The following is an 11,808-nucleotide window of genomic DNA, read 5'->3' as shown; positions in this document are numbered from 1 at the left end:
GATTCAATAATCTCTTTCATTATTTGGTATGAATGTCGACTGGTGACAAAATTGGTAGGGAGATGATAATTGTTCACAAGATAGTTGAGGAAAAAAAAAAGCCAGTATGAGCAAATTTAACAATGCAGAAACTTGAAGCCGATGGCAATATCTTATTCCATTGGGCTTTAGCTTTCTAATTTTCTACCGTCTGGTATGTATGTCCAAACTATACAAGTATACGTCACATTTAATTAAGTTTAAATATAGACCCAAAAAAAAAAAGATGAATCGATTGTGAAAATAGTAACATCCTTTTGTTATTTGTTGTCAAGGCCTAGAGACCCCATATTTAGCCTCACAATTTTTGAGATTAGTTTTCGCAGCTATGCTGCCAAACGCCAACGGAGCTTATTATAAGTGAAGAATCACCGAACTAATATACTCCATATGACTATGACTTGCGGCAACTTTATTATTATATATCTTAATGTAAAATTTATTTGTGTATATCCGACAACGATACATCCATGTTATATATGAGGCAAATGTTACTTATAATAATCTCGTTTGAATAATCTTAATCACAAGATGCTAAATATGTTTTTTTCCGGCTGCATATGTGTGGACAACATATCTATCTACGCGTATATCATGATTTTTTTTATTTCTTGCGACAAGTTTATACAATAGGGGGGAATTTTTGTTTGTCTATCAACTCGAATGACACAATGAACTCGGTCTTTCACACCGACTAATCTACTACCATCCATATGTTAGTTAGTATTATCTTTGTGTTATTTAAAAGCCTATCGATGCCTTAAGTACATCAAACGATCCTGTGTTAGGCAAACCTTACCAAACAAAAAAAGGATTAAAAAATTAGCAAGAACAAACCCGACAATCGAAGTATGGATCGTAACAACAAACATTAGATTATATACTTTATTATATTAGGTCTCGCAATATAATTTATATATATAGTCACATCGTGCACCGTCTTGTTCCTTTTGACAACAACCTATTTACAAATTTTTTTTAAGACACATATTATTGGAATTATTATCATCCCACATCTCAGATATGTATGTTTTCACCAAATATGTTCACGTGCATCTCTCAAAATCTAGCTCACACAGCAAGTATAAAATTATTCATAATTCATCCAATTTTTATTCTTTAAAATTTACCAAAAAATATTACTAAATCTTCAATATTAATAAAGTTATAAAGTTTGTAACTAATTTAATATAAAATACAGAAAAAGAAATGATAATTAAAAAAAATAGTTATGAAACAGTTCGAGGAAAATTAGGGAGAAGAGGAAAATTAGGGAGAAGATGCAAATGACGTTTGAGTGCATTACTAATTTTTATTCTTTAGAATTTACCAAAAAATATTACTAAATCTTCGATGTTAATAAAGTTATAAAGTTTATAACTAATTTAACATGAAATACGGAAAAGGAAATGATAATTAAAAAAAAATAGTTATGAAACGGTTCAAGGAAAGTTGGGGAGAAGGTGCAAATAACGTTTGAATGCGTTACTAATTTTTATTCTTTAGAATTTACCAACAAATATTACTAAATCTTCGATGTTAATAAAGTTATAAAGTTTGTAACTAATTTGACATAAAATACGGAAAAGGAAATGATAATTAAAAAAAATAGTTATGAAACGGTTCGAGAAAAGTTGGGGAGAAGGTGCAAATGACGTTTGAGTGCGTTACTAATTTATTCTTTAGAATTTACTAAAAAATATTACTAAATCTTCGATGTTAATAAAGTTATAAAGTTTGTAACTAATTTGACATAATATACGGAAAAGGAAATGATAATTAAAAAAAATAGTTATGAAACGGTTCGAGGAAAGTTGGGGAGAAGGTGCAAATGACGTTTGAGTGTGTTACTAATTTTTATTTTTTAGAATTTACCAAAAAATATTACTACATCTTCGATGTTAATAAAGTTATAAAGCTTGTAACTAATTTGACATAAAATACGGAAAAGAAAATGATAATTAAAAAAAATAGTTATGAAATGGTTCGAGGAAAGTTGGGGAGAAGGTGCAAATGACGTTTGAGTGCGTTACTAATTTTTATTTTTTAGAATTTATTAGAAAAATATTACTAAATCTTTGATGTTAATAAAGTTATAAAGTTTGTAACTAATTTGACATAAAATATGGAAAAGGAAATGATAATTAAAAAAAAATAGTTATGAAATGGTTGGAGGAAGGTTGGGGAGAAGGTGCAAATGAATGCGTTACTACGTTAGAGAGAAGAGAAAGACAGTTTACACACAAACACAGTCCCTAAAACTGACACGTGGCAGATGGCTCAAATGGATGACAGTTAGTTGTTTGTTGAAAGATTACAGCCTGGATTTTTGCCATACACACATTAATAATATTATAAAAAAATTAATTCTCTCAATTGGCCAAACACTCTTTTGTCGTTTTGTCCATGTCATCCAAACTCTTCAATTTTTTATTTAAAATTTTCCGACCACTTACTTTTAATCTTTTGTGGCCGTTTCTTTGTAACAAGTTTATGAAACAGAGAATATTATTATTTATGAAAATCGTATCTCCTAATCATATAATGTAAGTTTCTTTTATTGTGTGACTTTGAATTTGGACATTTTAAAACGTACCACATCTAACTTCAAATGGTCATTTATTAAAAACTGAACCTTAATGTTATAAATCAACAAATGTTTTTCGTGTTTTATTATATCCCAAATTTGTAGCATTAGACAGTTTTACACATTTTTCAGTTAAGGACCAATTGAAATTGAAAAGTTTTAGAAAAATTATTTTCATTTCTCAAAAATCCAAACTTGTTTGGGTCAGTCAAAAATTAGGTGTTTCGTATTATAATAAAATAAAATTAAAATTCAAAATTAGACGTTTTCTATTGCTGAAATAAACAAAGAATTTTTTTTTAAAAATAAACGTTTCGTATTCTCAAACACGTGTTCCTTAGTTTGAACCTTTTCAGATTTATAAAATAAACCAATTTACAAAAGAACATATTTTTCAAGACAGTTACAATATTAGTTTTCACTCAGTAAAAAAAAAATTTAAAAATGTTAGTTACCACAAACTAACTAAAATTTAAATTTTTGTTCTTCAAAAACTGCAATCAAAATTTGTACGCCCTCCAATAATTCCAATTCAAAAAAATTTCAAATTAGAGATATGTTTGCATTTTCAAAAATATAAATAAAAAGGAAACAAATTAGTAGTAGTATCAGAAAAGGTACAAATATTGGTATACAGGCTGGCTTTTTGTCCAGTCAAAAAAGTCAGAAGTTTGCATAAAAAACTGTCATTTACCCAAACGGCCAAACCTAACCGTTATCTCTCCTCTTTATTTTTTCCCTCAGATATTTTTTTTGTATTATTTTCAAAAAAATTCAAAACATTTTTTTTCTCTTCACCTCAGATTGTGCGAATAATATCAGAGCTTTCCTTGTAGGTTTCCGTGATTTTGTCGCCTTTAACTTCCCATCCTATCCCACTCGCTTCTCACGCGCGTTTCCCTCACTTCTTCTTCTTTTAAAACTAACTACTGTATATCACACGCTCCATCATAAAAAAAAAACAGACGCAGCCCACAGATGATGACACGTGTTAACCTACAGCTGTATCCCAAAAACTTTTAAAACCGCTTGCGTGGAAGAAGCGGTGCCCTTAAGGCCATGACTTTCTCCACCGTCTCAACCGGTTTCCGGTTAATCTATCCTCTCTCTCTGTTATAAATATCTTTTTCCTCCTCTCTTCAGTTTCCTCTCATCTTCTTCCTTCTACAACCAAAAACAAAACCGAAACAAAACAAAAAAATAAATATAAAAGATCTGTTTTTTCTTCTCAGAAATGGCGGATCGAGTTAAAGGTCCGTGGAGTCAAGAAGAAGATGAGCAGCTACGAATGATGGTGGAGAAATACGGACCGAGGAACTGGTCTGCGATTAGCAAATCGATTCCAGGTCGATCTGGCAAATCCTGTAGGTTACGTTGGTGTAATCAGTTATCTCCGGAGGTTGAGCACCGTCCTTTCTCTCCTGAGGAAGACGAGACTATCGTAACCGCTCGTGCTAAGTTCGGTAACAAATGGGCTACCATTGCTCGTCTTCTCAACGGTCGTACGGATAACGCCGTTAAAAACCACTGGAACTCGACGCTTAAGAGGAAATGCGGCGGTGGTGGTGCGGCGGCGATGACGACGGTGGAGGATGATGATGAGGAGGATTTAGATCGGCCGACGAAGAGGAGATCTGTGAGCTTTGATTCTGCTTTTGCTCCGGTTGATACTGGGTTGTACATGAGCCCTGAGAGTCCTGTTGGAATCGATGTGAGTGATTCCAGCACGATTCCGTCCCCGTCGTCTCCGGTGGCTCAGCTTTTCAAACCAATGCCGATTTGCGGCGGATTCTCGGTGGCTCCGCAGGCGTTATTACCGGTTGAGATGTCTTCCTCATCGGACGATCCGCCAACTTCGTTGAGTTTGTCACTACCTGGAGCTGAGAACACGAGTTCGAGCCACAACAACAACAATAATAATAACAGCGCGTTGATGTTTCCGAGATTTGAGAGTCAGATGAAGATTAATGTAGAGGAGAGAGGAGAGGGACGTAGAGGTGAGTTTATGACGGTGGTGCAGGATATGATTAAAGCTGAAGTGAGGAGTTACATGGCGGAGATGCAGAGAACAAGTGGAAGTGGTAATGGTGGATTTGTCGTCGGCGGAGGTTTCAGGGATTGTGGCATAATAACACCCAAGGTTGAGTAGTTTTTTTGTTTGTTTTTGGTTTAGGAGAAGGAAGGAACTCGAATCGATTTGGGATTTCCAAAAAGAGTATTCTTTTTTTTTTGGGGTTTATGGTTAAATTAAAAAAAAAAAAAATGTACAGAGGAATTAAAATTTCTATGGAATAATCTTAAATCTCAAATTGTTCTCATTTACTGATTAGTATGATTTGGAACAAAAACTTATAAGAACAAGTTATAGTATTTACATCAAATTAGTGAGACATTCTTGTCACATAACACTCCCACCTAGATAGAGTTAAGTCAACAAAAAGTAGGATAACAAGAAATATTCTACATGTACATTACTCTCTAATGTTTTTATATAAATCCTTGTATAGTGGCTATATAGTAATGGTGATTAGTGAGTGAGACCTTGTACCATGTTACCTGTACAATGTCAAAATCAAAAAAATATATCTATAGTAGTATAGAAGAACTTTTATAGGTAGGTTGTTAGATATCTCCATTTTTGTATAATTCGTTCATATATTACTATTGACTTACGGAAAAAAAAATACATTTTATAGAAAACCAAAATTTTTTCTTCTTATTAATTCAACAAAATCCTGTCAAGTTTCAACAATATATACATTTTTCTGTTTAACTCTTAACAATAAACTCCTTACAACATGATAACGTTTTGAAGATTTTGATTTTTAATAACTTTATGCAGTAAATAAAACAACTGTACGGTGATGTACTGATCTTAAAATAAATTAAAAAAAAAGTGCGTTACTAAGAAAACACAAAACTACGTCGTATTGGTTGCTGGGTTTTGTCTCAAAGCAAAAGCGGCTTTGCGTCTCCGTAGATCTAAAAAGTTACTACGTTCGTCTCCTCTTCTCTCTCACTCAGCTTCTTTTTATTCCTTCCCCCTCCCAAATTTCTCCGGCGGTACGGATCAAATCACATCGGATATTATTAATTCTGCCGGCGATCAAATGGCGCTGTCGTCAATCGCAGCGACGGTCTCAATCCTAATCTATCTCTCTCTCCCTTATTTAATCTCAGCTGGTGGTGAAAACATCCTCCACCAATCTCCCACCGCTGGATCACGGCGTCCAATGGTGTTCCCATTGTTTCTCTCCGAATCAAATTCATCTTCTTCTTCTTCGAGATCTTTATCAATTCCTCATCGGAAACTTAACAAAGCCGACTCAAAATCACTTCCTCACTCTCGCATGAGACTCTACGATGATCTTCTTCGTAACGGGTTAGTAATTCATTTGCCTTTATACGTTCCGATCTGTGTCCTTCTAGCTTCGCTTCGATTGATGTTTTATCGAATTCTTTTGTATAGGTATTACACAACACGGCTTTGGATTGGTACCCCTCCACAGATGTTTGCTCTTATTGTTGATTCTGGGAGTACTGTTACTTATGTTCCTTGTTCTGATTGTGAACAATGTGGCAAACACCAGGTATTGCTTTAACCATTCAAACAACGTGTAAAGTTCAAGTCTTGTGTAAAAAGTTCATATTTTGATTATAGCCATTGTGATTCAGGACCCGAAGTTTCAGCCAGAATTGTCAACTACTTATCAACCTGTTAAGTGTAACATGGATTGTAACTGTGACGATGATAAGGAACAATGTGTTTACGAGAGAGAGTACGCTGAGCACAGTAGTAGTAAAGGTGTGCTTGGTGAAGATCTCATTTCGTTTGGCAATGAAAGCCAGCTGACACCTCAACGAGCTGTTTTCGGTTGTGAAACTGTGGAAACCGGTGATCTTTATAGTCAACGAGCTGATGGTATTATCGGATTAGGCCAAGGTGATCTTAGTCTTGTGGATCAGTTGGTGGACAAAGGTTTGATTAGCAACTCTTTTGGTTTGTGTTATGGAGGGATGGATATTGGTGGTGGTTCCATGATTCTTGGAGGTTTTGAGTATCCGTCTGATATGATATTCACTGACTCGGACCCTGATCGTAGGTATGTTTGTTTTTTCCCAAGGGATTGCTTTTGTCTGGTTGACGAAATGGGATCTTTTGTATTAAATCCTAACGGGATACGTTTAATACCTTTCACACATTTACTCTAGTTTCGGGATGGCGACAGTCCATATTACAATATAGATTTGACGGGGATACGTGTTGCTGGGAAGCAGTTGTTGCTCAACTCTAGAGTCTTTGATGGGGAACATGGCGCCGTTTTAGACAGTGGTACAACTTATGCTTATCTCCCTGACGCAGCATTTGAAGCATTTGAGGAAGCTGTAAGACTTTTTAAAATAATAGTATACCTCATAACTGTTCTGTGTGCCTTTTCTTACATTGAGCTTTTATCTTATTGTATTTTAGGTAATGAGAGAAGTATCCACATTGAAGCAGATTGATGGTCCTGATCCAAATTTTAAAGATACTTGCTTCCATGTCGCTGCAAGGTAGTTTATTTTGCAAACTTTGTGATCCTATATCATAACTTTTCAATCAAGGGAAGTGACTGACAATTAGATTGGTTTTCTGCTCAAGTAATGATGTCTCTGAATTTTCGAAGATATTCCCATCAGTCGAGATGGTATTTAAGAGTGGGCAGTCGTGGCTGTTGTCCCCTGAGAATTACATGTTCCGAGTAAGTAAATTATCCCTTAATTCTCTTAAGAAGTTCTATTTGCTCTCTATAGCTAGCATTATAGTAGGTTTCTGAAGTAGTATATATCAGTCTCTATGTGTCTGGTTTTCGTTTAGCCACTAATCAGTAGGAGATATCAAGTTGCTGATGTGATTACTTTTTTGTTCAACAAAGCATGCCAAGGTGCATGGCGCATATTGTCTCGGTGTTTTTCCAAATGGAAAAGATCATACAACTCTTCTAGGAGGTAAATAGATATATCAATGCTCTGTTCTTCTTTTGGCTACTTTCATTTTTTGAAGAACTTTTCATCTTATTGGTAACATGTAATCTTATATATTGTCAGGAATTGTGGTTCGCAATACGCTTGTTGTTTATGATCGTGAGAATTCTAAGGTTGGATTCTGGAGAACCAATTGTTCAGAGTTATCCGATAGGCTTCATATCGATGGTGCAACACCACCTGCCACTTTGCCTTCGAATGATTCAAATCCATCCCATAATTCATCAAGCAATCTCTCAGGTTAGCACAACAGCTGTAGATTTCATCTTAACTCTTTCATCTTGGAATTACGAACTGAAAAGAAAAGGAAAATATTTGTGCGTCTCCTGATGTTTGTAGGATTTGATTCCTCAGGTTTGACTCAAATTGGTCAAATAAACCTTGATGTTGAACTAACAGTCAATTCATCCTATTTGAAACCTCGAATTGAAGAGCTCTCCAAGTCATTCTCCAAAGAGCTCGATGTCAAATCTTCACAGGTGAGCTAAACTGATAAAACACACAATAACTTGTAGCCTTAAGCACTGACTTTAGCTAATATTGAGTAAAACTAATGTGATATTGTCTCTATCACAGGTCGTTTTATCGAATCTCACCTCCATAGGAAACAACACTCTCATCAGAATGGTTGTCGTCCCTCCTGAACCTTCTACTTGGTTCTCAAATGTCACAGCAACGGTATATGATTTTTACAATAAACTTCTCCTTATATTACTCTTGATTCGACTACCTACTTAGACTTTCCATTATGCTTTCTTGTAGAGTATAGTTTCACGGTTTACCAATCATCAAATCAAGCTTCCTGTAATCTTTGGGAACTATCAGCTGGTTAATTACAAACTCGAACCTCCAAGAAAACGGTATGCGCCATTTTCATTCTTAACCCTAGTAAAAAGACTATCACTCGTTGTCTCATAAAATAGAAGTCTTTTCCTTTCATATTTAGGACGAACAGCAGCATTGTCGTGATCGTGGTTGGGATAATCGCTGTAATTATGGGGTTATCAGCTTATGGAGCTTGGTTGATATGGAAACGGAAACAAACATCAATACCATACAAACCTGTGGATGAACAAGTCATAGTGGCTGAGCAGGAACTGCAACCTATATAAAGAAACAGTTTTTAATTTTATTTTCTCTTAATCATACAAAAGCTGTTTGGTCTTATGCAAAAAAAAAAAAAGAAAACAGTATCTCAACTGTCGGAAAGATCTTTATTGTTTAGTAAATAATGCCAACTTTTTCGTTTTAATTTATGAAAATTCTCGTTTTGTTTATTTTTAAAATTTTTTTATGTGTTTTGGTTTCTTCTCTGTTATTTACTGTGATGAATTAACTTTATATTTGTTTCTTTCCTGACTAAATATTTGAATAAAAACAAAGAAATTGTCTTTTCTGTTTTAATGCTTGGCGTAAAACTAGGTGAATCGTTTATTTTGTATTAAATTCCTAAATACTAAAAATGGATACAAAACTTGTGGAATGGGTCAAATTCAAACCAAGAGACAAAAGGAAACCATTTAGTAAATTTTTGAACTTTTAGGCAGAAGTGAATTAATTGCTCACTACTGTCAAAAACTGTGTCGAGAAAATAATCCCAATAAAATAAAAACAGAAAGATAGTATAAAAGAATATGGGAAAAAAGAAGAAGACCAAAAGGAAAAGATATAAACAAATAAAGGAAAAAAGAATATTTACAAATGTCAGTTTAGAAAATTTAAGAAAAAAAATACAAATATAATCAACATTAAAAAATAATTTTGTAACAGTTTTTTACTTATGAATTATAAAAATCAAAATCAAAATTTACAACAGCCATTGCCAAAGTAAATTGGGATTAAAAACCCAAAATTATCTTTTTTGGATTCAGTAATCGGTGGTCTCTCGGAGAAGTAGTTGGTGAGTATCTCTCATCTCTCATCTCTCATCTCTCATCTCTCTCTATCTCAAAGGGTTTAGGGTTTAAGACTCTCCAAGAAATTTGTTTTTTCTTTCTAACAGATTCTGATCACCAAATCTATTCTGGGTTTGTGTGATTATCTTCTAAGATCATCGAATCACTTAATTTTCGCGAAAATTTTCTTGCTTTTTCCCCTTTTTTCTCGGTTATAGGATTTGAACAACTCTTTAGGCTTTGAGATCAGTAAGAAGAACCAATTTCACTGCTTTATCAGAATTAGATTTCATGAAAGCTGAAAGCTTTTTGTTCTAATTTCATTGTTTTTTTCGATTGTAGAAGAAGAAAGTTGAAAGCTTTTTTTGAAGGGTGGGGCTTAATGGCGCTTAAACCGAAGCCAAGATCTGAAATCGATGTCTCAGATTGTTCTGGGAAACAACAGTCTGATGATGGTAATGGAGTTAGGTGTGAAGAGGAGGACGTTGACGTTGAAATCATGGAGTGTTTAAATCAGATAGATGATGTGTTTCAAGAAGAAGAGGGTTTGTGTGAAGTGTCGTCGTCTTCTTCGAGTTCTTTTGGTGATTCATTGTGTGATCGTGATGCTGATGATTTTGGTTTTGGTGATGGGGATGAAGCTCAGTCTATGTTGAGCAAAGATTACCCATTGCCTGATGGGACTGAGTTTTTGGGTTTGACTAAGAAGAAGACTGATGAGCGGTGGAAGAGACTAACTAAGTCATTGATGTGGAGATGCAAGTGGATAGAGCTTAAGGTTAAGGAGATTGAGTCTCAAGCTAGAGGGTATGAGAGAGAAGTTGAAGATTACTATTTGAGTAAACAGTTTGATTTGGAGAAGTCTAAACTGGAAGGGCTTGATGGGAAAGCGATTCCTTTTCGTGAACAAACTCAAAGGAGGAATGTTTTTAAGAGAGGAAGAAGGAAACGAGTGGAAGAGACTACAGATGTTGCAGCTTATATGTCTAACCATAATCTTTTCTCTTACTCCGGTATATCGACATTGCAGCTATTGTTTGCTTCATTTCACTTTCTTTTTTCATCTCGAAAACAATGGTCTAACTTTGTCATCTTTAACTTTGTGATCAGAGAAACGGGTGCCAGTAAATGTGAAATCGCAATATCTTGATTCAGGTAAGATATGTGTTATATACAGTTTGTTCTGCTTTCTCAAAATGATGTGGTTCTTGTTTGATGTTAAATGTCTGATCTTGCCGATGAATCTTGGATGTTATGTTAGATATTGGTACAGGCCGCAAAGCTACAGGCAAGCAAGACGGAACTGAAGATGATTGTCTTCTTTCTGAGTTAGATTGTTCTGATGATTTCTTAGCAAAGCTTCTGATTAAGATTGATGAGGCACAGATCAAAGCAAGAAGTTTAAAGAAGCGTGTTGATCAGTTGATGTTAGATTCTCAGACTACATTGATCCCTGAAACGATAGCTCCCTGTCATCCAGACTTAAGGATACAAAATGGCAAACAATATGCTCTTGTTGAAGATTCGTTGACTCGTAATCAGAGAGAGGCGAGTGTGCAATGTATACCTGCTGATCATACCAAACCTCTATTGGTGCCTCAAATTCCTCCCACTCAAAGTGGTGGGCAATTGTTGACTAACATCTCTCCAATATCATCTAAAAGCTTAAGATTTCATCCTATCCTTGAAGACGTAAGAATTGTTTCTTAATCATTTCCTATTATAATGTTTTGGTTGAAAGAGAGCTCAAATATTTGAATGGTTGTTGTGTAGCTTCTAATGGATGACAAAGAGATGAATGATGAGGAGTTGGAAGCGGACGAGGAGAAGCTTGATTATTTCAGGAAGCTGATCAATGAGATTACAGGCGTGGTATCATCAGAAGAATCAAATGCGGAAAAAGATCCTCAACCGGCTACCAAGAGGTGTAAAACTTCTCACTGAAGCTCTTTCTCTGTACAGGAGCCTTATCTTCTTGCTTGGTGAACCATGTCCATAAAGCTCTTAGAAGATAAAAATATCGTATATTTCCTTCATTCTTCTCTCTCTCTCTCTACTAACTCTTTGGATTTGGCTCTTTGAGAATTCTGAGACCAGAATAGGTTTCAGAGTTTGTGCACAGTTTATGTGACTTAGATCCGTATCATAGGCTATCTTTCTTTGTTCTATATGAGTCGTATACCCTTTATTATTCTAAAAAAATTCAAAATCTTCTTGAGCTTTCTTTGTGGAGTATTCATGTGCACAAGAATCCAAAACCCG

At 34.9% G+C, this 11,808-nt stretch overlaps 3 protein-coding genes across 5 annotated transcripts; all 3 read left to right on the top strand.

Annotated features, from left to right (window-relative positions):
• Positions 1 to 3,679: 3,679 nt before the first annotated feature.
• On the top strand, positions 3,680 to 4,935 carry LOC104791236 (transcription factor MYB77). The gene has a single exon (XM_010517069.3). It carries the CDS (start codon positions 3,861 to 3,863, stop codon positions 4,773 to 4,775), a length of 915 nt encoding a protein of 304 aa, XP_010515371.1. The 5' UTR covers positions 3,680 to 3,860; the 3' UTR covers positions 4,776 to 4,935.
• Positions 4,936 to 5,551: 616 nt separating this feature from the next.
• Positions 5,552 to 8,928, top strand: LOC104791235 (protein ASPARTIC PROTEASE IN GUARD CELL 2). 2 transcript variants are annotated; one of them, XM_010517067.3, is made up of 12 exons: positions 5,552 to 6,008; positions 6,096 to 6,216; positions 6,302 to 6,729; positions 6,856 to 7,012; positions 7,098 to 7,180; positions 7,269 to 7,368; positions 7,543 to 7,615; positions 7,715 to 7,891; positions 7,991 to 8,130; positions 8,228 to 8,329; positions 8,414 to 8,511; positions 8,598 to 8,928. In XM_010517067.3, the coding sequence occupies exons 1-12, from the start codon at positions 5,737 to 5,739 to the stop codon at positions 8,761 to 8,763; spliced, it is 1,917 nt and encodes a 638-aa protein (XP_010515369.2). In that variant the 5' UTR covers positions 5,552 to 5,736; the 3' UTR covers positions 8,764 to 8,928. The 2 variants fall into 2 exon arrangements, with proteins under 2 accessions (XP_010515369.2, XP_010515370.2); XM_010517068.3 differs by having other exon boundaries at positions 5,565 to 6,008; positions 8,006 to 8,130.
• Positions 8,929 to 9,442: 514 nt separating this feature from the next.
• Positions 9,443 to 11,582, top strand: LOC104791234 (uncharacterized). 2 transcript variants are annotated; one of them, XM_010517066.2, is made up of 5 exons: positions 9,443 to 9,551; positions 9,889 to 10,559; positions 10,657 to 10,701; positions 10,808 to 11,238; positions 11,320 to 11,582. In XM_010517066.2, the coding sequence occupies exons 2-5, from the start codon at positions 9,929 to 9,931 to the stop codon at positions 11,488 to 11,490; spliced, it is 1,278 nt and encodes a 425-aa protein (XP_010515368.2). In that variant the 5' UTR covers positions 9,443 to 9,551; positions 9,889 to 9,928; the 3' UTR covers positions 11,491 to 11,582. The 2 variants fall into 2 exon arrangements, with proteins under 2 accessions (XP_010515368.2, XP_010515367.2); XM_010517065.2 differs by having other exon boundaries at positions 9,524 to 9,795.
• Positions 11,583 to 11,808: the final 226 nt, after the last annotated feature.

The sequence above is a fragment of the Camelina sativa genome, chromosome 6, assembly GCF_030686135.1.
Source record: "Camelina sativa cultivar CO46 ecotype springtype chromosome 6, ASM3068613v1".
Classification (NCBI taxonomy): domain Eukaryota; kingdom Viridiplantae; phylum Streptophyta; class Magnoliopsida; order Brassicales; family Brassicaceae; genus Camelina; species Camelina sativa.
Note: the sequence above shows the minus strand (reverse complement) of the source record. Positions and strands in the feature narration are given on the sequence as shown.